General features: G+C 42.5%; 1 protein-coding gene across 2 annotated transcripts in view; it reads right to left on the bottom strand.

Annotated features, from left to right (window-relative positions):
• GPR19 (G protein-coupled receptor 19) overlaps positions 1-24855 on the bottom strand; it is a 33374-nt gene extending 8519 nt beyond the window's left edge. Inside the window, exon 1 of one of the 2 annotated variants that reach the window (XM_048824345.2) lies at positions 24552-24855. In XM_048824345.2, coding sequence (XP_048680302.1) covers positions 24552-24822 — 271 coding nt within the window. In that variant the 5' untranslated portion in view covers positions 24823-24855. The remainder of the gene's footprint in view (positions 1-24551) is intronic. The other variant, XM_048824365.2, reaches the window with a different exon arrangement.
• Between the last annotated feature and the right edge of the window lie 366 nt (positions 24856-25221).

The following is a 25221-nucleotide window of genomic DNA, read 5'->3' as shown; positions in this document are numbered from 1 at the left end:
CTCCAACTTGGCAAACCTGTTCCCGAGCTCTATTTCTCCTTTGCTAGTTGGTCTTTTCCTCTACCTGGTTCTTGTAGTCACATGCTTCCCCTGACTACTTTCCTCGCCCAGCAATCTCCCCTCTGAGTTCTTCAGTCCAGCTTGCATCCGCGAGTCTCAGCTTTTCCCTTCAGCCTCCTCTTGCCTTCCCTCCATCATCTGCTCGAATCCCCGTAGAAACTCAATCATAGTTTCCACCTGCATCTCCAAACCTCAGATCTTCTCTTACATCAGTTCCATCATGTGGCACTTCATACCACCAAAGCTTTTTTCAGGTACACGCTCCAGGATAATGTACATCCTGCAGCTTCCATATCCAGTCATCTTCATTGTGTCTTCCATTGCGTGGGTCACTAACACTGCTGCCTCTTTGTCTGTCATAATCTTCCCGCCTAAGCTCCTGTCAAGCAAAAAACCAATCCAAAACCAAAACCCCCAACAAACACCAAAACAAAACTGGAACACCACACACTCCCCCTGAACTCTTCCAAACACCCGTTTACAGCTATTTACTTACTCTTATGCTGCTGGCTAACTGTTTGGATGCCTTTATAGGACCCCTCATCAGGGAAGCCCCGCCCCCTAATCAGGGACGTCCCATTCCCTAAACAGGGCTCTGCCTCTCTCACAGCACACTTTCCCCTACCAGTCTCTACAAATTGAACAGGAAAAACAAACAAACAAACAAACATGACGTTCCCCTCTGCTGCTATCTGAACTGGTGATCTGCTAGGTCACCCCAATCCTTGACTCTGAGAGACAGCCTTACCCTGCTCTGCTGTGAGAACCCCCACTCCTGGGCTGTTCACGCACAGCCTCTGGCATGTAAGCTGCTCCTTGGATTGTACAACCGAATGATACTAGTCAATATCTCTGGTCCCAACCCTAGGAACCTCCAGCTTGCAGTGTCCAGTTGTGCCTGCTGGATGCTGCAAGCTTATATGCGTTTGTCAATTTAACAAAGAAATTGGTATGTACCAGGCTTGTTATCTCAAGGAGAGTCTCTGACATTCTTCAAACCAAATGCCCTGCTTCAGGTAGAATAAACAAACAGATTTATTAACTATAAAGATAGATTTTAAGTGATTATAAGTCAAAACATAACAAGTCAGATTTGTTTAAATGAAATAAAAGCAAAACGCATTCTAAACTAATCATAACACTTTCAGTGCCCTTACAAGCTTAGATGCTTCTCACCACAGGCTGGCTGGTTGCTCTTCAGCCAGGCTCTCCCCTTTGATCAGCACTTCAGTCACTTGGTGTGGTGTCTGTAGATGTAGGCGGAAGAGAGAGGAAGAGCATGGCAAATGTCCCTCCCTTTTATCATGTCCTTTCTTCCCTCTTGGCTTTGCCCTCCCCCCTTCAGAGTCAGGTGAGCATTACCTCATCACAGTTCCAAACTGACAAAAGGAATTGGAGTGACTCCCTCAAGAGTCTAAGAGATCCTTTTGTTGTTGCCTAGGCCAATGTCCTTTGTTCCTGTGAGGCTGGGCTGGGTTTGTCCCATACCTGCCCTGATGAGGTATGAACTGCCTCTCTGCTCTTGAAGAGTTTTTGCCTGGGCTTGCTTTAAGCCATGAAGATACATTTTCAGCCTTGTAACTATATATATATATATATATATATATATATATGAAATTATAACTTATAACCTTACTGTAACAATTACTATAACATCACTATAACAACCATGCTCAGTGCATCATGAGTCTTCCGAAGACACCCAACATGACAAACTTTGCATTGGATACCACAGAATCATTTATAAAGATGAACATGGGGTTGTCGGGTGTTCCCCTGAGGTACAGAGCGTCAAAACAACCCCCCCCCCCCAAAAAAAAACCAGAAAAACACAAACACCCTGTAGTGGGGTGGCTGCCCCACTCCTGGAGAACAGGGGTTAAAAGCAGCCAAGCTAGGCTGATTAGGGAAGCAGCCACAGCTGGGGCCACACCCAATCAGGGCCCAGCTGGCCCTGATAAGAGGGCTGGAGGCAAGGAGCTGAAGGAGTCCCTCTCTAGCTTTGGAGAGAGATGGACCTAGCTGCCTGAAGGAGCAAAGATTACTGTGGACAGAGCAGTGCTGGGGAAGAGGCAGGTTGAGCTGGGGAGCTCAGGCCTGGCGACCTCCCAGGCTGCGGCCTGACAGGAAGGCCTAGAGAGGTAGTGGGCTGCAGGGAAAGGCAGCAGGTCCAAACCCCCCTTGCCAATGAGTGGCCATTTCACTGCAGTCTTCCCCAATGAACAGGGGCTAGATGATGACGGCAGTAGCCACCTAGGCAAGGTGGGTTTAGAGGATTGGGGGTTCCCCTTGGAGGGGAGACCCAGAGCATGGGCGTACTGCTGGGGCAGAACCCTGAGGTAAAGGGCACCAGGATCCAGGAGGGACACAGGGCTAGCGGCAGGTGAGACACTGGCCTGCGAGGGTGCGCCGAGTGCTGAATGAGCTAATTCCCAGGACGACCAGCAGGAGGCGCCATGCTGGTGAGTCATCACTTCACTACAAACTCACACACTTCCCCCAAAGGAGCAGGGGCTAGCCTCCTCCTTTCCCCTCCAACAGAACTCCTACTCAAACTCCCCTGTTTATAGCTTTGTTTTCTGGACATGCATTTGTGGCTATTGCTTTACTATTGGAAAAGCAAAAATGGCTCTAATGGAAATGATGATGATAATAATAATATTTTATATTTATCTAACACCGAAGGATCCCAAATCATGTAAAAAGCTATCTATACAACAGTGAAAGGCAGCCACTTCTGGGGTGGATGGCAAGCAGCTGGAATAAAGCACACACTAATAGCGAGAGGGGGAAATGTTGAACATCCAGGCAAGCCTCTACTCTTCTGAATAGTCCAATGGGATCTTTAAAGTCCATGCAGGACAGATAAGACCTGTGGCCAATGGGAGCTGCTGGGTGCTCAGCACTTTTGAAATTCATGTCACTTAACTTGGCACCTAAATATGGTTTAGTTTCCTGACTCTAGCAATCTGTTTGTGGAGATCTTGAAGCTAGAGGCCAAGATCTTATCTGAAAGTCCCTTATGCAGTAAATAACATGGTACCCAATGTTATCAGCAGGATGATGGGCTAATTCAATGTTCTATTTATACCTTGTTTGGTGCTTAGGCACTAAGGTGATAGGAACCTTAAAAAAAACAACCCTAAGATAGAAACATAATTAATCTTGTCAGAGTGTGAACCTGCCCTTCAAGGGAGTCTAGATATTCCAAAATTGATGCTTCAACTACTGAGCCACCCACTCTAGCTATAATCTCAGAACGCTCTATTATTATCATCTCTCTGAATCAAAGACACACACACACACCCCACCCCAGGAAGTAGCATCTATGTAGAATGGCAGCTTACAGATAGGTCTCAATGATATTGTGAATGGGGAATCATCACTGAACTGGTGTTTCTCGTTCAGTCCTGCAGGTATTGATTCTTGACCCTATGCTATTTAATATTTTTATTAATGGCATAGATGAAAACATAAAATTATCACTGATAAAGTTTGCAGATGATATTAAAAAATGGGAGAGTGGTAAATAATGAAGAAAAGAAGTCACTGATATAGCGTGGTCTGGGTTGTTTGGCAAGCTGGGAGCAATCAAACAATATGCATTTTATACATCGCTAAATGTAAATGTATATGTGTAGGAACAAAGAATATAGGCCATACTTCCATGACTGGGGACTCTATCCTATAATCTATGACTCTGAAAAAGATTTGGGTGTCGTGGTGGATAATCAGCTGAATATGAGCTCCCAGTGTGACACTGTGGCCAAAAGAGTTAATGCGATCTCTGGATGTATAAGCAGGGGAATCTTGAGTCGAAGTAGTAGTAGTATTTACCTCTGTATTTGGCACTGGTGTGATCACTGCTGGAATAATCAGTCCAGTTCTGGTGCCCACAATTCAAGGAGGATGTTGATAAATTGAAGAAGATTCGGAGAAGATCCATGAGAATGATTAAAGGATTAGAAAACATGTCTTCTAATGACAGATGCAAGGAGCTCAATCTATTTTGCTTAACAAAGAGAAGGTTAAGGGGAGACTTGATTGCAGTCTATATGTACCTACATGGGGAACAAATACTTAATAATGGGCTCTTCAATCTAGCAAAGATCCGATGGCTGGAAGTTGAAGCTAGACAAACTGAGATTGGAAATAAGGTATACATTTTTAACAGTGAAAGTAATTAACTATTAGAACAACTTACCAAGTGTCTTGGGGGATTCTCCATCACTTGCAATTTTAAAATCAAGATTGGATGTTTTTCTAAAAAAATATGCTCTAGGAATTATTTTGGGGACGTTCTGTGGCTTGTGTTATACAGGAAGTAGACAAGATGGTCCCTTTTGGTTTTGGAAAAGATCAATCTATGAGAGAGACAAGGTGGGTGAGGTAATATCTTTTATTGGACTGACTTCTGTTAGTGAAAAGACAAGCTTCTGAGCTATACAGAACTTGTTTTAAGGTCTGGGAAGGGTACTCCTAGCGTCACAATTAAATACAAGATGGAACAGATTGTTTAGCATAAGTAGTTAACACATATTGTAAGAGACCATTCAAGGTGAAGTGGCCAGTTAACACCTTTGCAGACATAGGTCAAAAAGTGGGGTTAGTGGGTTATAGATTGTTGTAATAAGCCTGTGACATTATCTGATTAAAATATGACCATGCAAATCATTGCTGTTACCACCGTATAAAATTCATTGCAATTATATAACAAAGTGTGCCAAGAAAATGTCAATAGAAAGGGTTAAGTAGCTCGCAGGCTAAATGACCCAGAAACAACCTTTAGAGACATGTTAGAAAAGTAAGTGAATGGTAATTAGGGCCAGTCCATGTTAGATGGGCTAGAACTTTGAAATGAAAACCTGCATTGTTAGAGAATTAGAGGTGATACTAATTGTATGTGTGTACTTATATCTTGTTAGGTGTTAAACTGTCTGTCACTATAGCTATTGATTCAGAGATCAAAAGGGAATATTAACATTTAGATGAAACTTGGGTGAAATAATGTCATTACCTATATGTTTCTTTAAAGTTTGTGATAAACTGCCTAATGGATAAATTGCCTTATCGGTGTAGCTAATTACTGGTGATGCTTGGGAAATAGGTCTACTTCAAAGTCTCCATAATTGCCTATTGTTCGCCTGAGGACTCTGAGCTGGCAGGAGAAGACCTGGAACTATATATCTCAGATCTGCTTGATGCTTCATGCCGGGGAAGCTCAAGTCGTAAGACTGAGATCTCCAGTCCTATCAAGTTCACCCTGAATATGAACATTGGAGTATAACCTATGGAGTAATTCTGAAAGAACTCTTTGCAGCTATGAAGCTCACCATCTCTACCATGAATCTGATCTCAGAACTGTATCCATGTCTGTATGTATACTGATCTTTTAACCAATACTCTCTTTTCTTTTTATTTAAAATTTAAAAGTTTAGTTTAGTTAATAAGAATTGGCTGTAAGTGTGTATTTGGGTAAGATGTGAAATATTCCTTAACCTGGGAGGTAATGTGTCCGATCCTTTGGGATTGGTAGAACTTTCTTATATGATGAGTAAGATTTTTAGTAATCCTCATCATATTTGACTTGGGTGTCTGGGTGGAGGCCTGAGACTGGGTTGCTTTAAGGAAATGGTGTTGTTGGCTTCTGGGTAACCAGTAAGGTAATATAGAAGCTGGTTTGTGCTGGCTTGGTAAATCTAAGTATTGGACTATCTACCAGCTTTGGGGATTGTTTGCCCCATTCTTTTCAGTTGACCCTAATTGAGTAACCTCAGTGCAGCTCCCTGGGACCCTGGTCACAAAGCCATAAACCCAGTGTCTTTATTAAGTCCATGATTTTTGGTGTTTAGCAGAGTTATGCATTTAAGACCCCAGGCTGGTCTATTGAAAGTGTTGTGCAGGTTTCCTTTGAGGACAAGGACTTCAGAGGTCAGATATAGAGTGACTGTTGTGTGAAAAGTGTTTGCCCACAGATAATATAGTGTGTTATCATTTTCCTCCATGAGTTCATTCGCAAGCATAGTGATTATCAGGTTTCACCCACACAATTGTAGTTGGGGCATTTAGTGCACTGGATGAGGTACACCACACATGGTGATAGGCATGTGTTGGACCCATGAATCTTGAAAAGTGAGTGGTGAGGGGTATTGATCATTGTAGCAGTGGACATCTGTCTGCAGGGTTTACATCTGTTGTTTGGCCAGGGTCTGGTGCTTCTTTGAGTTTGTGGGTCCTGGTCTGTGGGGATCTTGCTTCTGATGATGAGCTTGGTGTTGTTTGAAGGTCAGAAATGGGGGGATTCAGGAAAGATTTCTTTCAGGATGTGGTCTCCATCAAGTTTGAGTTGTAATTGTTTACTGATACCTCATAGGGGTTCCATTGTGGGGTGGTCAGTGGCAACTAGGGATGTGCGGTTGGAGGGTTTTTTCCCTTCTGTATTGAAGTAGGTTCTCTCAGGGCATTTGGGTGGCCTGTTCCATGGTGTGGTGTCCTTGTTTGGTGAAAGTTGTTTTAAGTTTGTTTAGGTGTGAACCCTGGACTTTCCTTGGAGCATATTCTGTGGTCTGTGAGTGCCTGGCTGTAGATAAGAGATTTCTTGGTGTGTTTGGGGTGATTACAAATCCAGTAACTACCTGAGGCACACCAAGAAATCTGTTATCACTCCACTAGCAGGACGTCTAGCACGGTTACAGTGCAATTATGCATTTACTGTCATGATTAGAATCATGGTTTTCTGAGTTCTGTTGTCGTTTGAGGCAGCTAAAAATGTATGTATTGATTCACGAAGGAAACCTATTTTAATTCATGCTATAAATTGTCCTTTTGTGACTCATGCAAAGGCATGACTCATTTTTCTTTCCTTTTTTCAGATTAAAATGCTAATCAAATCAATTAAGAGACTAATCAGTATATGATAGTTGCATGAAATCTGAGCACTGAGTGAGGTTTTGTTAAGACATTGATGTTTGTATTCAAAGTATTATCTTACCTTCCCCAAAGTATTATCAGGAGTGTACAATAGCAAGTATATTCTGCAAAGAATTGTCTTCCCATTACAAAGAATGCACTGGATGCTCATTTATCAGAGTAACAATAATTGTATGTAATACTGTATAGCCAACTAATCAGTACAAGTTACTGGGCATACAAATGTCACTTGATACATTTGCATTTCTATTTAGCTTTTTGTGGATGGCAAAAAATTACCCAGGGAAGCCAGACTGTCCTGTGTGGCACAGGAATTCCAAATATCCTTGCTTTTTGTAATCACATTAATACCATGCTGGTTTCTGTCCCTGCTGCTAGCATGGTACTGATGAGCACGCATAGTGACCAGCTCTGCTACTAAGGCTGGCCTGCACCTGACATCTCCTCAGATACGCAAGAAAGCTCTGAAGAGCTCCAATTTTGAGGTGAGGTGCTGTCTGTCGCCCTGTGACGAGGTGTATCTACCCCACACCAGCCCCGAAAGGGTTAACTGTGCCTGGCAAGCTGAGGAAACCCTGCCCCTCCGACTTTGCTGTGCATGCTCAGCCTGGAGGCAGAGTATAAAAGGAAGCAGCCCAACTCAGTCTGGGCAGGTTGCTGAAGGAGGAGGATGCAGACTGCAGGCTCTCTGCAGGGAGTTGCTACAGGCCCTGGCTACAGAGCCATGGCACACAGAGCTCCAGACGGACTCTGCGGTGCCTGATGAGCCCAGAGAAGGGACCGTGCCATCAGGAGCTACACCACTTGAGGGCTCCAGAAACCCGTGGGAACCGTGGAACCTCATCAAGGGAGAAAGGGTAGGAAGCAGCCCAGGGAACATAAACATTTCTCCAGTGAGTGAACCGGGGAACTAGTCAGTGTGTTTCAGGAGGATCCCCACTGACTCAGTGTTGAGCACCCCCACTGCTGCCAGGGCCCTGGGCTGGGACTCAGAGGAGCAGGGAAGGCCCGAGTCCCCCCACCCTGGGTGCCACACACCCCTAAGTAGTGCCCCATTCCCCAAAGGCCACTCGGCCACACAATCCCACCGAGGTGGGTTACGTTATTGATTCTGGCCATTAGGCCCGGATGCCCTTATTGACTCTGGCCACTAGGCTGTACTGCCATGTTTTATAGTCAGGGTCATGAACACAGGACTTAACTGGCTGCTATACAGTTTTCTTTCCCTTCTCACCATACGTGACCCAGCACATGGGATGGAGTGTATCTACCCCGCAGCACTCCCCCTATGTCTTACAGTGGAAGTGGAAAATGACCAACCCCCCCACTTCACTTACAAATTGAAAGAACAAATCAAATAAAATAGGGATCAAACCTGCAGCCTCTGTGCCATTGTTTCCAACCCTGACGCATCCAGGCTGGCTGAGATATGCACCATATTTAGCTAAAGATGCAGTGAAGGTTGTCTGATGCCAGCAGCAGGTCTGCTCTGACTACTGTGCACGCACGATGTACCATGCTAGCGGTGGTAAAAGTTCCTAGTATGATCTCAGAGGCACATAGACATTTTCTTTTATAGCGGATTTAGTGGTGGTGAAAGGAACTGGATCAACAGCTGTGGACACAGAAATAACGTCTCTGTCCCCAGTACAGATACAGCAAAGGCAGCAACATAGGAAGCTTCCACATACTGCCCGGCTGATATGCCTCAACTTTGTGCCAGAAGGAATCTCTCTCAATATGAGCCCTTGTGTCTTAAGTCCTTCTTCACAGACTGCTCACAAAAGCAGCTGGGTTGGTACTGAATGCAGAGATGGTTTGTGATGGGAATACCTTTCCACCAGGAACTGGATTGTAACCATCAGCACTTTTCACACAGGAAAATGCTCAGCCAGCGACTGGTAACAACTTCCATGTACTCATGAGATACAAATGGGTGCATTTTACACCTGCATATGAGGCATCAGCGTAGACCAGGGGTAGTCAACAGGTGGACCACGGGCCAAATGCAGACCGCCAGACACTTTTGAACAGACCCTGAAATCTTTTTATTTACTTATTTATTATTATCATCATTATTGTTATTTTTTTTAAATTATTTTCTCTGGAGTCTAGACCTTGACTATACCTTGACCAAGAAATTTGGACCTTGACAAAAAATAATTGATTTCCCCTGGCCTAGACTGCAGGGGAAATCATTGGTGTTAGGTTAGTCAAACAGAGACAGGGGGAAAATGGAAGCTAGCAGCAACAAATTTATTTGATCTATCCTCTAGCCATCTAATCTTCAGCACTGGGTAAAGATGTGCTGCAGTATTCTTCACTCAACCCCACCTAGGGACTAAACATTATACTGCAGTTTACACTGTCCATCACATTTCTCCCCTTTTTAATTTTTCTTTTCTGCATTTTTACAATTTTAAAACTAAAACTTTTTCTTCAAATTAACTTTTAATCCTAACATGCCTCCATCTGTTACTCATCCTTAAATGGCACTGTTGTTTTTTAACTATACAGCCACTTGGTGACTAGACAGTCTTTTATTGGCAATGGCTTTCTCCGGCAGGTTTGGAATAGGTGAATCTACTCCTTATTCTTCATCTGCAATTTGCAGACTTTGCTCAGTGATTATACAATCTTTGAAACAAACTGTTGAACTCCCCAGTTTGTCTCAATAGTGTATGATCTGGGTGATGCATATATATATATATATTTTTTTACTTCACAACAGCTGGAGTGTTCCATCCTTTTCCTCCATCCAGTTTGACACAAACAGGGCCACCAGGTTCCAGATGTCTTTTACAAAAGTATTCCTAAGCTCTTTTTGCCCTTTGATGTTAGTTGATTATTCTTCTGATGTCTGCCTCTTTGGGGCTAGAATCTTTTACAGGGTTGGAAATGGGTCCTGAGTAGCCTTCCCATCAGGAGTTGGGCTGAGCTATAAATGGTAGCAATTAATGGTGTTGATCTATTGCGCATAAGAACTAGGAATGGATCTTCCTGCTTCAGTATTTTCTTGGCTGTCTGTACAGCTCTCTCAGCCTCTCCACTTGCTTGCAGGTAATACAGGAAGCTAGTGATGTGTTCAAAATAATATTTTGTTTAGAATTACTTAAATTCAGCTGCGGTGAATTATGCATTGTCCATTACTAGTTGTCCTGGAATACCAAAATGTGCTACTGTGCTCTTTAATTGCTCAATAATATTGAGACATATTGCATCTTTCAAATATATTATTTAAATACTGTATATATAGAAAAATAATCCACTGCAACTAGGTAATGTCCTCTGAATTCACAAAAGTCTGCTGTTAGCCTCTTCCAGGATCTGTCTGGTAGAAGTGTTGTCATTAGAGGCTCTTTGCATTGAGCTGGTCTGTTAGTTCTGCAATATTCACAGGAGGATACTTTATTTTGTCATGTTCTTACTGATTCCAGGCCATCACACTGACTGATTGGCCTGTTCATGCTATTTATTTGGTCCTTGATATCCTTCATGGATGAGGTCTAGAATTTCTCCTCTCAAAGCACTGGGGATGACAGTGCAATCATCTTGAACTCATTTAATTGTCCTCATACAGCAAAGTAGTCTAGCAAAGTTATGAATTTAAGCTCCCAAACTCATCTTTTAAAAGTGTTGTGCAGGTTTCCTTTGAGGATGAGGACTGAGAGGTCAGATATAGAGTGATTACTTTGTAAAAAGTGTTCACTCACAGGTGATGTGGTGTTTTGTCATTTATCATTTTCCTGCGTGAGTTCATTCGAGAGTGTAGTGATTGTCAGGTTTCACCCACATAGCTGTTATAGGGGCATTTAGTGCACTGGATGAGGTACACCACATGTGATAGGCATGTATAGGACCCCTAGATTTTGAAAGGTGTGTTTTGGGGTATTGATCATTGTAGCAGCGGAGATATGTCTGCAGGGTTTGCATCTGTTGTTCTGGCAGGGGGCCTGGTGGCGCTTTGAGTTGATGTGTCCTGGTCTGTGGGGTAGCCTGGGAGCTTAAATTCATAACTTTGCTAGACACTAAAAATCCTGGTCTTAATATGATTTATGACTTATTACAACACTATGTAACCCACAACCCCCCTTTTAGTCCTATGATTTCAGCGGTGTTAACAGGCTGCTTCATCTTGAATTGTCCCTTAGAATATGTGCTAACTACTTATGCTAATCTAGTTGTTCAACGTTGTATTTAGTTGTGATACCCTGAGTAGCCAAAACATGAAGGGGCATATGAATGTTTAGCATATCTGGCACATAAATACCTTGCAATGCTGGATACCAAAGTGCCATGCGAATGTCTTCTCACTTTCAGGTGACGTTGTAAACAAGAAGCAGGCAGCATTATCTCCCGTAAATGTAAACAAACTTGTTTCTCTTAGCGCTTGGCTGAACAAGAAGTAGGACTGCATGGATTTGTAGGCTCTAAAGTTTTATATTGTTTTGCTTTTGAGTGCAGTTATGTAACAAAAAGAAATATCTACATTTGTAAGTTACGCTTTCATGATGAAGAGATTGCACTACGGTTCTTGTATGAGGTGAATTGAAAAATACTATTTCTTTTGTTTATCATTTTTACAGTGCAAATATCTGTAACAAAAATAATATAAAGTGAGCACTGTACACTTTGTATTCTGTGTTGTAATTGAAATTAATATATTTTAAAATGTAAAAAATTCCAAATGTTTAGTAAATGTCAATTGGTTTTCTATTGTTTAACAGTGCGATTGAAACGACATTTAATCATGATTAGTTTTCAAAATCACGATTAATTTTTTTGAGTTAATCGCATGAGTTAACTGCAATTAGTCGGCAGCCCTAATGTAAACCTTTCCATCTTCCTCTAGCCTATTGGCGTTTGAGTGTGATGCTGGGCTCTGTGACAGTGTGTCTGCTATTATCAGATTTGTACCAGGAATATATTCAATGACTGAGTTAAATTGCATTAGCTTAATCAACAGACATTGGCATCTCAATCTTTTCTGTTGATAAGAGTTACAAGAGGTTTATGGTCAGCTATCAGTGTAAAGGACCTCAACCCACACAGATATCTGTGGAAGTTCTCACATGCCCATACCCTTGCCAGGCACTCCTTTTCATTCTGCAGAGATTGTTTTTTTCCGTAAGTGTATGAGAGCAGAGAGCAACTGGCTTCCACTCAGATCCATGTAGTTGCAACAACATACCACCAAGGCCATAGCTACTGGCTTCAGCACTGACCATTGTGAGTTTGTTTACATCATAGAATTTTAAAACGGGAGCATCTTAGATAATTTCTTTTACCTTTTTGAAGGCATTCTCTTGATTTGGCCCCCCTAGCGAGGATGTATTGAACCTTAATAGTTCATTCAGTGGTTTAGTCACTGTGGCAAGGTATTGGTGAAGATAGTTTACCATCCCTAGTATGCATCTTAGTTCTGCTACATTTGTTGGTGCATTCAGTTCTGTAATTGCTTTTACTTTCTCAGGATCAGGACTAATTCCATTCTTGTTTATTATTTGTCCCAGCGATTCTGTTTGGTGTAGGCAGAAAACGCGCTTTTCTTTATTTAACTTGAGTCCAGACTCACAGATTAAGTTCAAAACTTCACTGAGAGTTTTGTCATGTTCTTCCATTGATGACCCATATACTAATATGTCACCCACATAAGCAACACTCCCATTTAATTGTTCAGTAGCTTGGACGTCTTTCTTTGGAAAATGTCAGGAGTGCTTGTAATCCCAAAGTGTAATCTTTGAAAGCAAATTCTCCCAAATGGTGTAATGAATGTAATCAATCTAACAATCTCTTTGGGTAAGGGAATTTGCCAGAAATGACCTGAGGCATCTAGCATGGAGAATACAGTAGCTCCAGCCACTTTAGAAAAGATGTTCTTCTAGTATTGAGAAGATATATTTTGCTCTGACTACTGATTCAGTAAGTCTTTTAAGATTTGCACAAATTCATATTTTCCCATTTTTTCTTTATTGAAGGTACCATTGGAACCCACCATGCAGTTGGCTCAAAGATTTTCTCAATTATGCCATGCTTTTCCATTCTCTTTAACTCCGTTTCTTCTTTATGAAGTAACAGGATAAGAATTCCGTGTGGCACATAAGGTTCAGCATTTTCTCCTAAGATTATTTCTACAGCCTCTCCTTTTAAAGGTCCAATATCACCAAATATTCCATCAACTTCTTCCACCTTTCTCACCCATCATGGCAACCACACTGCCACTGAGGAGATTCTCAGCCTCCAGTCCTCGAATCATATACACATTAAAATTAAAGCTTTTGTGTTTTGTATGTTGTTTCTGTGGAAAACTGTCCAATTCAGCTCAAAATACCTCCAGGGCTATCTAGGACAGTATCTGCTAGTTTCAGCTGTGGGAGAGGTTGAAGTTGATTACAACTCCTGATATGACTGTTACAATGTACATCTGCACTCAAATCTATTTTAAGATGAACAGTTTTTCCACAAATATTCAGTTCCATCCTCTAGACCGGCTCTGTGTCATTACACATGATTGATCCCAGGAAAAATGGCTCTTGACTCTCAGTGGTCACTTTCAGTATTGCCTTTGTGTGGCGGACAGTGGCAAAATGTCAAATTTTTGTGTATTTATGGTATTTGGCTCCTTTAGCTGGGCAATCATCTTTTGGACTGTGATCTTTCCCAAATCTTGTGCATCGAGTCTGAAAAGTGTTATATTTTGCCTAGGGCTAACTCCATCATGCCTTGAGGATTTATGAGTTGCTTTTTGCTAATGTGACTCTTTTTCTAAGTCACTTCCTCTAGGTTTCTTTCTGGTGGCCATTAGTTTCTATTTTGGTTTGCAAACATCTTGTCTTGCCATTTCTACTGCATCGTGAAGGCTTAAATCCAAAGGTGCTGACTTTTTTATTTTTCCCCAGCAGTGCTCCACCCCGCTCCATCCTGAGGTCCCATCCCTACTCTGGCCTTTCCCTCGAGGCACCGCCCTCACTCCACCTCTTCCAGCCCCTGCTCCACATCCTCCCCTGAGGCCCCCGCCTGCCTGCCACTCGCTGCTCTTTGCCCTCCCCTAAGCACCTCCCACACCTGCAGAACAGCTGATCTGCATGGGTGCTTGAGCTATGGAGCACCCATAGAGTCGATGCCTATGATTAAATCTCTTTTCATTTTCAGTTTCTCTGACAGCCCTTTGTCTAAAAATGCCAGTCGCTTCTCTGTCTCTAATAGGCTCTTCCTTTTTGTCTTTAAAATAACTTTTCTGCCATGTCATACAAGCCTCTTATAAAAGATTCCACAGAGTCCCTAGGCTTTTGGACACACTGGCAGAAACATGCTCACTCATAAATCACATTGTGCTATGGTATAGAAAGCTCATCAAACTTAGCCAGCACCACAGCATAATTGTTCCTGGGGCTTTCTTCTCCAAAGGCAAAAGATTTAAAATATATTCAGCTTCCCTGCCCATGACAGAGAGAATTAACCTGCACCTCCCCCATCTCCTCATGGAGTTTAGTTGCGATACAAAACATGTTTCAGAGTAGCAGGCATGTTAGTCTGTATTCGCAAAAAGAAAAACCAATCATAAACCAATCGGAGAACACTTCATTCTCTCTGGTCACTCGATTACAGAACTAAAAGTTGCAATATTACAACAAAAAGTCTTCAAAAACAGACTCCAATGAGAGACTGCTGAATTGAAATTAATTTGCAAACTGGATACAATTAACTTGGGCTTGAATAGAGACTGGGAGTGGATAGGTCATTACACAAAGTAAAACTATTTCCCCATTTTTATTTCCTCCCCTCCTCCCCCACTGTTCCTTAGACGTTCTTGTCAACTGCTGGAAATGGCCCAACTTGATTATCACTACAAAAGGTTTTCTCCCCCCCGCCCCTGCTCTCCTGCTGGTAACAGCTCATCTTAAGTGATCACTCTCCTTACAGTGTGCATGATAAACACCCATTGTTCCATGTTCTGTGTGTATATAAATCTCCCCACTGTATTTTCCACTGAATGCATCCGATGAAGTGAGCTGTAGCTCACGAAAGCTTCTGCTCAAATAAATTGATACAAAACATGCAAATCAATGTCCAATGAGGCCAGGCTGATGGTCTGTCAAAGCTGAAGCTCCCAAAACATTAACATTTTGATGAAATACTGCCATTTCTATTGTTTTTCTTCTGACTCTGTCAGGTTAGTCATGCAGAGACGAGGGCAAAATGGACACTAGCAACAACAATTTTATTGTGGAAAAAGATGCAGACTGTCTCTGTTGCTCAGGTAGATGCATGGCCATATTCTTCACACAATACCACCTAGTGGCTAACCGTTACAATACAGCTTAAACTTTCCATCACAATTTGAGCGGGAGATATGGGCCAAGTCTAATAAAAGAAGGACATACCTTGTGTCCAGTAATATTGTTATGCATATTTGCCGCACAGGGCTACAGCTGTAGCGTAAACCTAAACAGGGTTTTTCTGCTGAGCAGTTGGGAATGGCCAAGGTGAGCTAAAGATTCTCTCCGTCATTAATCTTGTCTTATCTCTTTAACCCCAATTACCACGGGATATAAATGCTGAGAACAACCAATCACATTGCAAAGAGGTGCACCGCTTCTATATCTTGCCACTAGGAGCAATGTCTTAGTCAGGTGATAGAATTCTTCTTTACAGGAAACTGCCAGCAGAGAAGAATTTGCCCCTTCTGTGAATGTGTGTGTTTCAGTGGGGCTGGGCAGTGGAGCAGGTCATGTGATATTTGCTAAAAGACCTGATTGTAAAAATAAAAGAGGGTGAACCAACACAAACGAGCAAAGAATGCCAGCATATCAATGGGCAAAACTCTGAGTGTCTGCTTTGGCAGGATACAAGGGCCTTAAACTGTAAGCGACATGTACACTCACTTTAAAGCCCTTAGAGAGAGACAGAGCAGTCCAAAGGGGCTTTAACATCAATGAGAATTGGGCCCCACCTGCATTAGAAAATATCAAGCATTATTGGGGAATTTGAGGCTACCCACAGGCAATTTTAACTGACAAAACTGAGGCTTTATGAGGCAGATAGAATAACAGGGCCAGATTCTGCTCTGAGTTACATAAGGGTTAATCCACAGTCCAGCAGCCCCACTGAAATCACTGGAATTACAGTGTTGTAAATAGACTCATAGACTTTAAGGTCAGAAGGGACCATTATGATCATCTAGTCTGACCTCCTGCACAATGCAGGCCACAGAATCTCACCCACCCACTCCTGTAACAAACCCCTGACCTATGTCTGAGCTATTGAAGTCCTCAACTCATGGTTTAAAGACTTCAAGGTTCAGAGAATCCTCCAGCAAGTGACCCGTGCCCCAAGCTGCAGAGGAAGGTTGCCAATCTGCCCTGGAGGAAAATTCCTTCCTGACCCCAAATATGGCAATCAGCTGAAACCCTGAGCATGTGGGCAAGACTCACCAGCCAGACACCCAGGAAAGAATTCTCTGTAGTAACTCAGATCCCACCTTATCTAGTGTCCCATCACAGGCCATTGGGCATATTTACCGCTAATAGTCAAAGATCAATTAATTGCCAAAATTAGGTTATCCCATCATACCATCCCCTCCACAAACTTATCAAGCTTTGTCTTGAAGCCAGATATGTCTTTTGCCTCCACTGCTCCCCTTGGAAGGCTATTCCAGAACTTCACTCCTCTAATGGTTAGAAACCTTCGTCTAAATCTAGAGCACGGGAGAGCAGATTCTGGCTCCTAATGGGGTATGCTTTATTTAACGCTGACAATTCCTCCAGCATATTCAAATGTAGCAGGACCTCTGCCAACACACACAAACATTTGCTTGTTACAACAATCCTTTCTTATATTTTTGCTCTTGTTTATTCTGGGATTTGAAAGGAGGCTCCCACTCCCACTATATGTATGTTTACACTTGAGTCCCTTGGGCTATTTACACCCGAGGACAAAGTAGTACAAGCAGAGGAATCAAAGTCACATACTCCTGTGTTCTAACCCCAGTTTTGCTACTAACTTCTCTTGGCTTTAGACAAGTCACTGGATCTTTCTGTCTCTATTCCCATAATAATACCTCCCTCCCTCACATGGGTATTCAGGAGACAAACTACCTTACAATAATACCTACCTCCTATATAGATCACAGAGTGCTTTACAAAGAAGGTCAGTGTCATGATCCCCATTTTACAGATGGAGAAACTCTAGCACAGAGAGGTGCTTTGGTGGGGCAAAGGTCACCCAGCATGACTGTGACACAGGTGGGACTAGAACCCAGTTCTCCTGAGGCCTAGTGGTGCTCCACTAAGCTACATTGTTTGCCTTAGTGGGATAAGCACAGATTTTCAAGAAAGCGAGCGTGCGCCCTCTGAAAATCAGGGTCTTTAAGGTTTCAGGTTTCTCAATTTGGGCAAAATCACTTGTCAATTTTTGAAAATCCTGGCCATAAAGTGATTGAATGTGACAGCACTACATAAGTGGTAATAATAATTATTATTATACTTATTGCAAGAATTTAGTAGTGTCTATGGCCCATTTCTTTTATTTACTTTTTGTGATTGGTCGTTGATGAAGATTCCTCCTTCAATCCATTAATGGTACTATTTAAAGACCCGTTTCACCAAGTGTTCTATCTTTTGAGAGTGGAATAGTTGGCTTTTTTTCTCCTTTCTCCCTTCATACATTGGCATTTGAGAATGTGAAGAGTGTCTGCCTGGCTGTGCTGTGGGTATTCAAATATCCAGAGTGGACGCTATCAAAATATTGGCTTTTCAAACACCAGAAATGGTAACATCCTTTCTGTCAGCTACTAGAAATTGCATTTTCTTCTAAAATATACAATGCAGCCAAATTGTTCCAGACTTCTTGGCATTGGTGGGAACAATTTTTCTGTTGCTTGATTAATGGGAAGGAGCACAGAAGGTCTCAGACAGATTTTTACAGGTGCAGTAGAAAACAGCAATGGCCACACCAGGGGGTGGAGCTAGCAAATATGTTGTGGGCTGTTCCCAGCAATTCTAACCCTAATTATTCCCACTCCCTCAACTTACTTTCATATCTGTAATTGGTTAGAGATGCAACTGTGCTTAATGCTCCCAAATGAGTCAATGAAAGACATCAGGGGCCAAATTTTCCTCTCAGTTACACTTAAACATGTGTGGAGTAATACCCTTGACTTCATAAGGACTGCAGCATTTGGTTTTCTGCATTGGATCTAAATCCTGGCCCTGGAACATCCATAGCACAAAGTCTGGCATCTCATCCAGGCTCCATGGCCATAGAGGCTCTCTCTAAGCCTTTCCCTTTGAGGAGCTTGGCTGGCAGGTTCTTGCTGACATACTCAGGATTTAACTGATCACCATACATGTGGTTGGGAAGGAATTTCCCTCCTGCTCAGATTGACAGTAACCTTGCGGGGCGGTTTCACCTTCCTCAGCAGCACATGAGTGAGAGGGTCACTTGCCAGGATTATCTGGGTATATCTCACTTAAACATTTCCCTGCTATTGCTTGGACCTCAGGCAATGGTGCAGCTTGGTTCCTCCTACGCTCTGCCTGTGGTACATTATAGTCTAGTCTCCTGTGTGTTGTGCTGCTTTGGTCTGGTTTTTGTTGTTGGGCTTAGTGTGGGTGCTGGGTAGTGCTAGTAGCCTGTGACATACAGGAGGTCAGACTAGATGATCCCTTCTGGCCTTAAACTCTATGGCTCTAAATCTTGAGTAGCTACATTGCACCTAAGAAAGCATCTGTAATGATCCTTGTATGTCATGATCCTGTAATGCATCCTTATATATACTTATTAACATAGTAAAAAAACCCCTAAGGTGATAAGATGATTTTCTGGCTTTATGAGACCTCCACATGACTTATTTCTTTCAAAAGAAGCTTTACTTTACAAAAGCTTTACTTTGAAAGCTTTACAACATTAAGTTCAAACTAATCAAATGTGCTAAGTACCTGGATTTTTGTTGCCCTATTTACAAATTGTGAAAAAAGCTGGTTGAAAAAGGAGCTATGTGGCCAATCTCAATACATTTATCGAACATTTTCTTTAACAGAATCAGAGATTGACATTAGAAGTGGAGTTGGGGGAATTTTTTGGCAAATAGAAATTTTGCTGAAATTGAAGCCCTGAAATATGTATATTTTCAGGGCTTCAAAACTATTTGCAAATTGGAGGCAAATTCAATGAATACTTTTGGCCAAGAAAAAAAAACCCTGAAAAAATTGTTTTGAAAAGGTTGAAATGTTTTCTTTTGGCTTTTTATTTCAAAATGACTTATTTTCAAATTTGGCCACTTTTTTTAAAAAAAACCATGCACACAAAAGGGGGTGGAAAATACCTTAAAACATTTGACTTGAAATGAAAAACAAAGTTTTGAGTCCCCCAAAATTGTTTCAGTTGATTCAAAATGATTTTTTTTTGTTTTTTGATTTGACAATTTTTTTTTAAAATTGGTTTGTTTGAATTGAACCAGATTTCCCCCTCCTAGATTTTTCAGCTTGGCTCCCAATCTGAAAAATCCATGATTCATCCAGCTCTCATCAGAAGTGACCTCCTGTGTTAACTGAATGATATACAAGAGAGTAGCGGGTGGTTACAGATCCTGCTGTGGGCTGACAATATTTGTTTCATGCTGTAGATGCATGAATGAAGCCTGATTCTGATTTACATTGGGGCTGCTTTATTGTTCTGGCAGTGAAAAGAAGCTTTATAGTGTCTGTAATTCATATTTACATGCACTTTCAGACTCCCTTCCACTGCCAGATGGCTATAAAGTGGCTTCAGTATAAAGAAGAATCAGGCCTCTGCAATGGGGTTTACAAACCCCATACTGAACACAGAGAGAAGGGGGAGGAAGGTCTCTCCTGTTTACGAACAAGCAGCTTGATCACACCCCCCACGCAGCTGCTAGAGCTGCTAAGCATGGAGGCAGGCACCCACAGCTGTAACCAATAGAGAAAACAAGACCTGCTATAAAGGGGAGAGCACAGGGATGGAAAGGGGAAGTACAAAGGCCTAAGATAGCATGGGGGTAATAGCTCTGCTTCAAGCTGCTTCCAAGAAAAATAGCCAGGAGACTAAAAGCCCTAAAATTGAAGGGCTGACAGACTCAGTTGGAGGTGAGGATCTGGTAACTGATCTGAGTGAGAACAAACTAAGGAGGGTCAGTTAGGCGAAGATGAGATTCCTAGAAAGATCACACCAAAAAGCGGTGACACCTCCCAGCACCAAAATACATGCCCCCCCCCACACCTCTGAGAGTACAAAATGCAGTGCAACAGGTGCAGTTCTCTCCAACAATGATGGGGTGGATATTGGTGGGCTGTGTGTGGATTGCACATCGTCGGCACAGAGCTCAGCTCTTTTGAGGAGGGGGTCTCCCTTTTGTGGCATGGGCAGGAACTGCTACTGTAAGGAGAGGAGTACTTGTGGCACCTTAGAGACTAAGCTTACGCTCAAATAAATTTGTTAGTCTCTAAGGTGCCACAAGTACTCCTTTTCTTTTTGCGAATACAGACTAACACGGCTGCTACTCTGAATACTGTAGGGATCTTAATCCTCCAGGCACCATGGGGCAGGGAGCTATGTAAGCTCCTATGGAGCCCAGTGCAGTCACTGTGTAGGAGAAGGTTATGTGGAGCGGCTGTCTGGCTGGAGACAGTCCGTTTCTCTGCCCTGCTCTTGTGCATCAGCCCAGCCCCTAGTGAAGTTACTCAGATTGTGGAGTGCTGGATTTTTGCCCAAGAAAATATTAATGGGTGAAAATTTTGACACATTAACATACATTTATTATAAATTAATATAACTATGGATTCTCCCCCCCCCCCCCGAGGGGAAAATAAATGAAAGAGGGAAATTGCTTCTAAAACTCACTAGGCCGTTTCTAATCTCACATCAGTGTAACTCATTGACTTCAACGGAGCTACTCCAGATTTATGTTGATATCAATCAGAACAGAATCAAGGCCTTTGACCAGGGGCCCACAAAATAAGTTTCACCAACGGGAATTGCCAAAATAGGATGCCACTCAGAGTAGACTGTGCAAATGTTCAAAATAGAGCTGGTAGAAACTTGGAATTTGTGCTTCATGGGAAATTTCAACAAAATTTATCTTTGTTCCAGATTGGAATGAAAAGAAATATCTTTTACAATTTTCTGCAATATGGAATTTCCAAAGAATTTCAGTTTTGAAAATTTTGAAATGTCAATATTTCATTTAATGACAGGTTTCAGAGTAGCAGCCGTGTTAGTCTGTATTTGCAAAAAGAAAAGGAGTACTTGTGGCACCTTAGAGACTAACCAAGTTATTTGAGCATAAGCTTTCGTGAGCTACAGCTCCGATGCATCCGATGAATCCGATGAAGTGAGCTGTAGCTCACAAAAGCTTATGCTCAGATAAACTGGTTAGTCTCTAAGGTGCCACAAGTCCTCCTTTTCTTTTTGCGAATATTTCATTTAGAATTTTATTTTAGTTCATTTCATTTTTTATCTTTTTACATTATTTCATGACATGTTGGTAACAGTAGTAGTGCATAATGTGTTAAAGTGTTAGACTTTTTCATTACAAAACAAACAGGAGACACTTTGATCCAGGAAAAAGATAAGATGTTTCACTCAGTATTAAGTAGCAGGTGCCCTTAATGACTTTAAGAATAAAAACAGAATATTCAACTATTTATTATGTCCTATTATGAGATTGGTACTGTATAATATGCCTTCTGATATGTCATGAAGTAATGTAAAAATAATAAAAATGGGAAAAAACCCTATATAATATCCAAAATAAAATTGTGAAGTCTTTCTCATCACTAACTTTCCAAAATGATTTTTTTTTTTGAATTTTTTCTCTGCAGGAATTTTCACTGAAGTGATTATAATTTTACAAAAAATAACTAATTGAAATAGCTTTTTCTGACAAACTGTTTTGACCATTTTTTTCCTGTTCTGCTCTAGTTTTAACATAGAATTTGGCATACCACTTGGTTCCCCTTCGGTGGGGCTTCAACGTGTCCATTGGTTCAGCTAGGCTTTTTGGGCAGGACCCCTTCTTGATCCGGGGTGGGGGGGATAAGAGGTGCAATCTCTCAAACACCATCCATTTATGGCACCAAAGTGAGATGTCAGTCTAGTAAATTGTGCAGATCTATGATTCCCCTTTCTCACAGGAAGAATGAAATGGTTAACAATGTTGCCACTTAATTAATCATCACTGTACCTCTGAATTAACCCCTCTCTGAGATGAATAGGGCAGTTCACACCCCTCACGTCTATTGTTCCATGCTCTGTGTAGACTCATCTAGGCATTAGTTACACAGGGGTCACATTTTTGGGGTTTTCTTTGCAACCATAACACTTAAGGACTTATTTATGTTTAAAATAAAAGCGGAGATTCTGGAGAATATTTAGTTTCAGAGAGGTGGTGGTGGTATGGCGTTAGAGAATGATCTGGCTGTTTCCAAGCCCTGCTTTTGACTCTCCTCTGTGCTGCGCAATGAAGGAGAGTACAGGGCTCTATATTATTAATTCTGTCAAGTGTTTGTGCTATACTTGTATGAAGGACAATATGCCAAGCAATTATTCATCTGGTTCCTTCTCTGGTTCCTGAATTGCATTTGCATTTTTAAAGTTAATTTTGAAGAATTGCTTTCATTTTTCTGGCTCGTAGGGCTAATAACAATAATACAATACAATAAAGCAGTCCTAAAACTATCAAGCAGAACCATCAGTCTTTGGATCTAAAACTCGACAAGTCTAACTTATTCAATAAATTGGAAATAATGTTGATCTCACACACGCTGGTGTAAATCAGGAGTAAAGCCACTAAAGTCAATGGTGTTATATTGGTGTAAGTGAGATTGTAATCAGGCCTGTTGTTTTCAAGAGAGCATTAGTTAGTGAAAAAGAAGAAGACTTTGTCTAGAGGAGGGTTTTGAAACCCAAGTCTCTTTGGGTATTCAAAGAAAACTTCCTTAAAATTTTTCCAAAGCTGCATACAGCAGGGTTTCTTGTATCTTCCTCTGAAGCAGCTGGTACTGTTCATGGTTAGAGACATGAATCTGAACAGGATGGCCCACTGATCTGATGCCATGTGGCAACTGCTATATCAAATATTAACATATTCTAAAATGTATCCTGTATGATTTAATTCTGTACACTTGGAAAGAATGAAATACTGACATTTTCTTATAGGGTGTAAATGGATGAAATTCCATTGAGGTCAATGGAGCTCTGACCATTAACACTGGCAGCAAATTTGGCCCTTTAATTTTAACACAAATTTTTGCATCATTGTTACCAAAATGTTGACTGGTGATTTTCCTATTTAAAAAATTACAAACTTATATGTACTTTAGAAATGACTGCTAAATTCTTACTAGAAGTTACTTTTCTAACCGTTAAGAAATTGAAATAGGTTTTTGCAGTTCTATGGGGCCTTGCATCAGAGGACTTAAAAATGCTTTACAAATAATTATTACATCCCTTCCACACCTCTGTGGAATAGCTATTCCCACTTTACAGTTGGTGAATGGGAGCTTTAGGGTGCTTGTTTTCAAGTGGAGAAACTGAGGCACAGAAGTCTTGCTCAAGGTCTTAAAGGCCAAGATGTTTAAAATGGGGGCCAACAGCTGGACTCTTAAATCCATATTTAGGCACCTGAATAAATGATTTTTTAAAATGCTATGCCTCCAGCACGTCTCATTCACCTCAGGAGGAGCTGCTTGGTGCTCAGCTCTTTTGAAAATCAGGACACTTATTTAGGCCTTCAGAGCATGAATTCGGGCACTTGTTTTAAAAAATCTGGGTCCGGGGAGAAGTAATGCTGTTCCAACCTTGCCTCACACACAGGCCCAGTCAGTTCCCCCCTTTCACAGCACTGTGGAACCCTCACTCCTTTTCACAGCGCTGAAAGCCAGCCAGCTGAACTCCACCTACTGCCGTTACTTTTCAGGGAACATGGTTCCGATTTATGGAATTGCAGGCAACAAAACTTGCAGCCTCTGCTGTCTGCTGACAAGCAAAGGTGGTTCCGAGCTCTGCAAGGCCTTCCCAGGTAGCTCCAGTGTCCCATCCCTGGCAAAGAGATAACAGTGTGCTCCTTTCAGGCAGAGGAGGAGACTACCAGAACAGTCACACGGAAATACAAAACCACGTTTTAAAACTGGAACAAAAGAAGGGAAGCCGCTGTTGGCCTGAAGAATTTTAACCGGAGGCAGGACGTTAACCAGATTTTTAAGCAGAGGCCGAACTGCCATCTTTAGGCACACAAATAAGTGGCCTGATTTTCAAAAGTGTGGAGCCCCTTGTAGCTTCTGGTGATTTTTTTTTTTTTGGTTAAACCTCTTCTTTATTCTACAGAACTGCACATTGCTTTCAGGACAATCGGTTTAGTGCCGGGGACTCCATCCTCTTCTTAACACTACGGCAGGTTTGAAAGAAGGGCTGGCAAAACTCGCAGGCAACAAAGCAATGGAAGAGAACCCCCGCATTTCTATCCCGAAGGAGGGGAACTACCCCCCCCCAGCCCCCCGGAATCATGACATCGTTCAACACCCACTACCCACCAGTGCACATACCTGTTCCCAGTCCCAGAGGCAAGCGTCTGTTCCTTTGCCTCTCAGCCACCCCACTGGAAAGCACCTCTGGGACGGCAGCAGTCATGGTGGAAGCCACACTGCATGTTGCTCGCGGCTCTGCTGCCTGGACGTGTAAATGCCTCGGGGTGAGCGGACGGTCTTTGTGTGTGCCTCTTTCCTTTGCTGGAGAAAGGGATGACGTTTGCAGGGCTGGCTGCGGGCACCCACTTCTCTCCAAGCCCCGGAATACGTCACGTGGGAAATGGATCATGTGGGGTCCCCTCCCCCGCCCCGGATCAAACAATCTCGATTCCCCTCCCTTAAGCTAACAGGCAGCCGTCGCAGCACAGAGGCTGCCTCTGCCTGAGCCCCGGCCCTGCCCAGCCATGGGAATGCCCCTGCCCCGCCGAAGGCTTTTACTCCCCGCCTCGGCTTTCCCAGATCACCAGGAGCTCGAGTCCGAGAAATGGGTAACCGGCTCTCCCCGCATCCTGCGGCCGCGGCCGCTCATCGCCCCAGGCCCTGCCCTGAGCGCCGGGGAGGGAAAATCCAGCCCCGAGCCCAGCAGCGGGGCTCGTTCAGTACCTTGGAGAGCGGCGCGGCGCCTTGGTGACTGGGCTGCTTGCCCGCTTGGCAGGAGCCTCAGGCCAAGGGGCCGCTAGGTGCACGT

This window comes from Caretta caretta, chromosome 1 (genome assembly GCF_965140235.1).
Source record: "Caretta caretta isolate rCarCar2 chromosome 1, rCarCar1.hap1, whole genome shotgun sequence".
In the NCBI taxonomy this organism is placed as follows: Eukaryota; Metazoa; Chordata; order Testudines; family Cheloniidae; genus Caretta; species Caretta caretta.
Note: the sequence above shows the minus strand (reverse complement) of the source record. Positions and strands in the feature narration are given on the sequence as shown.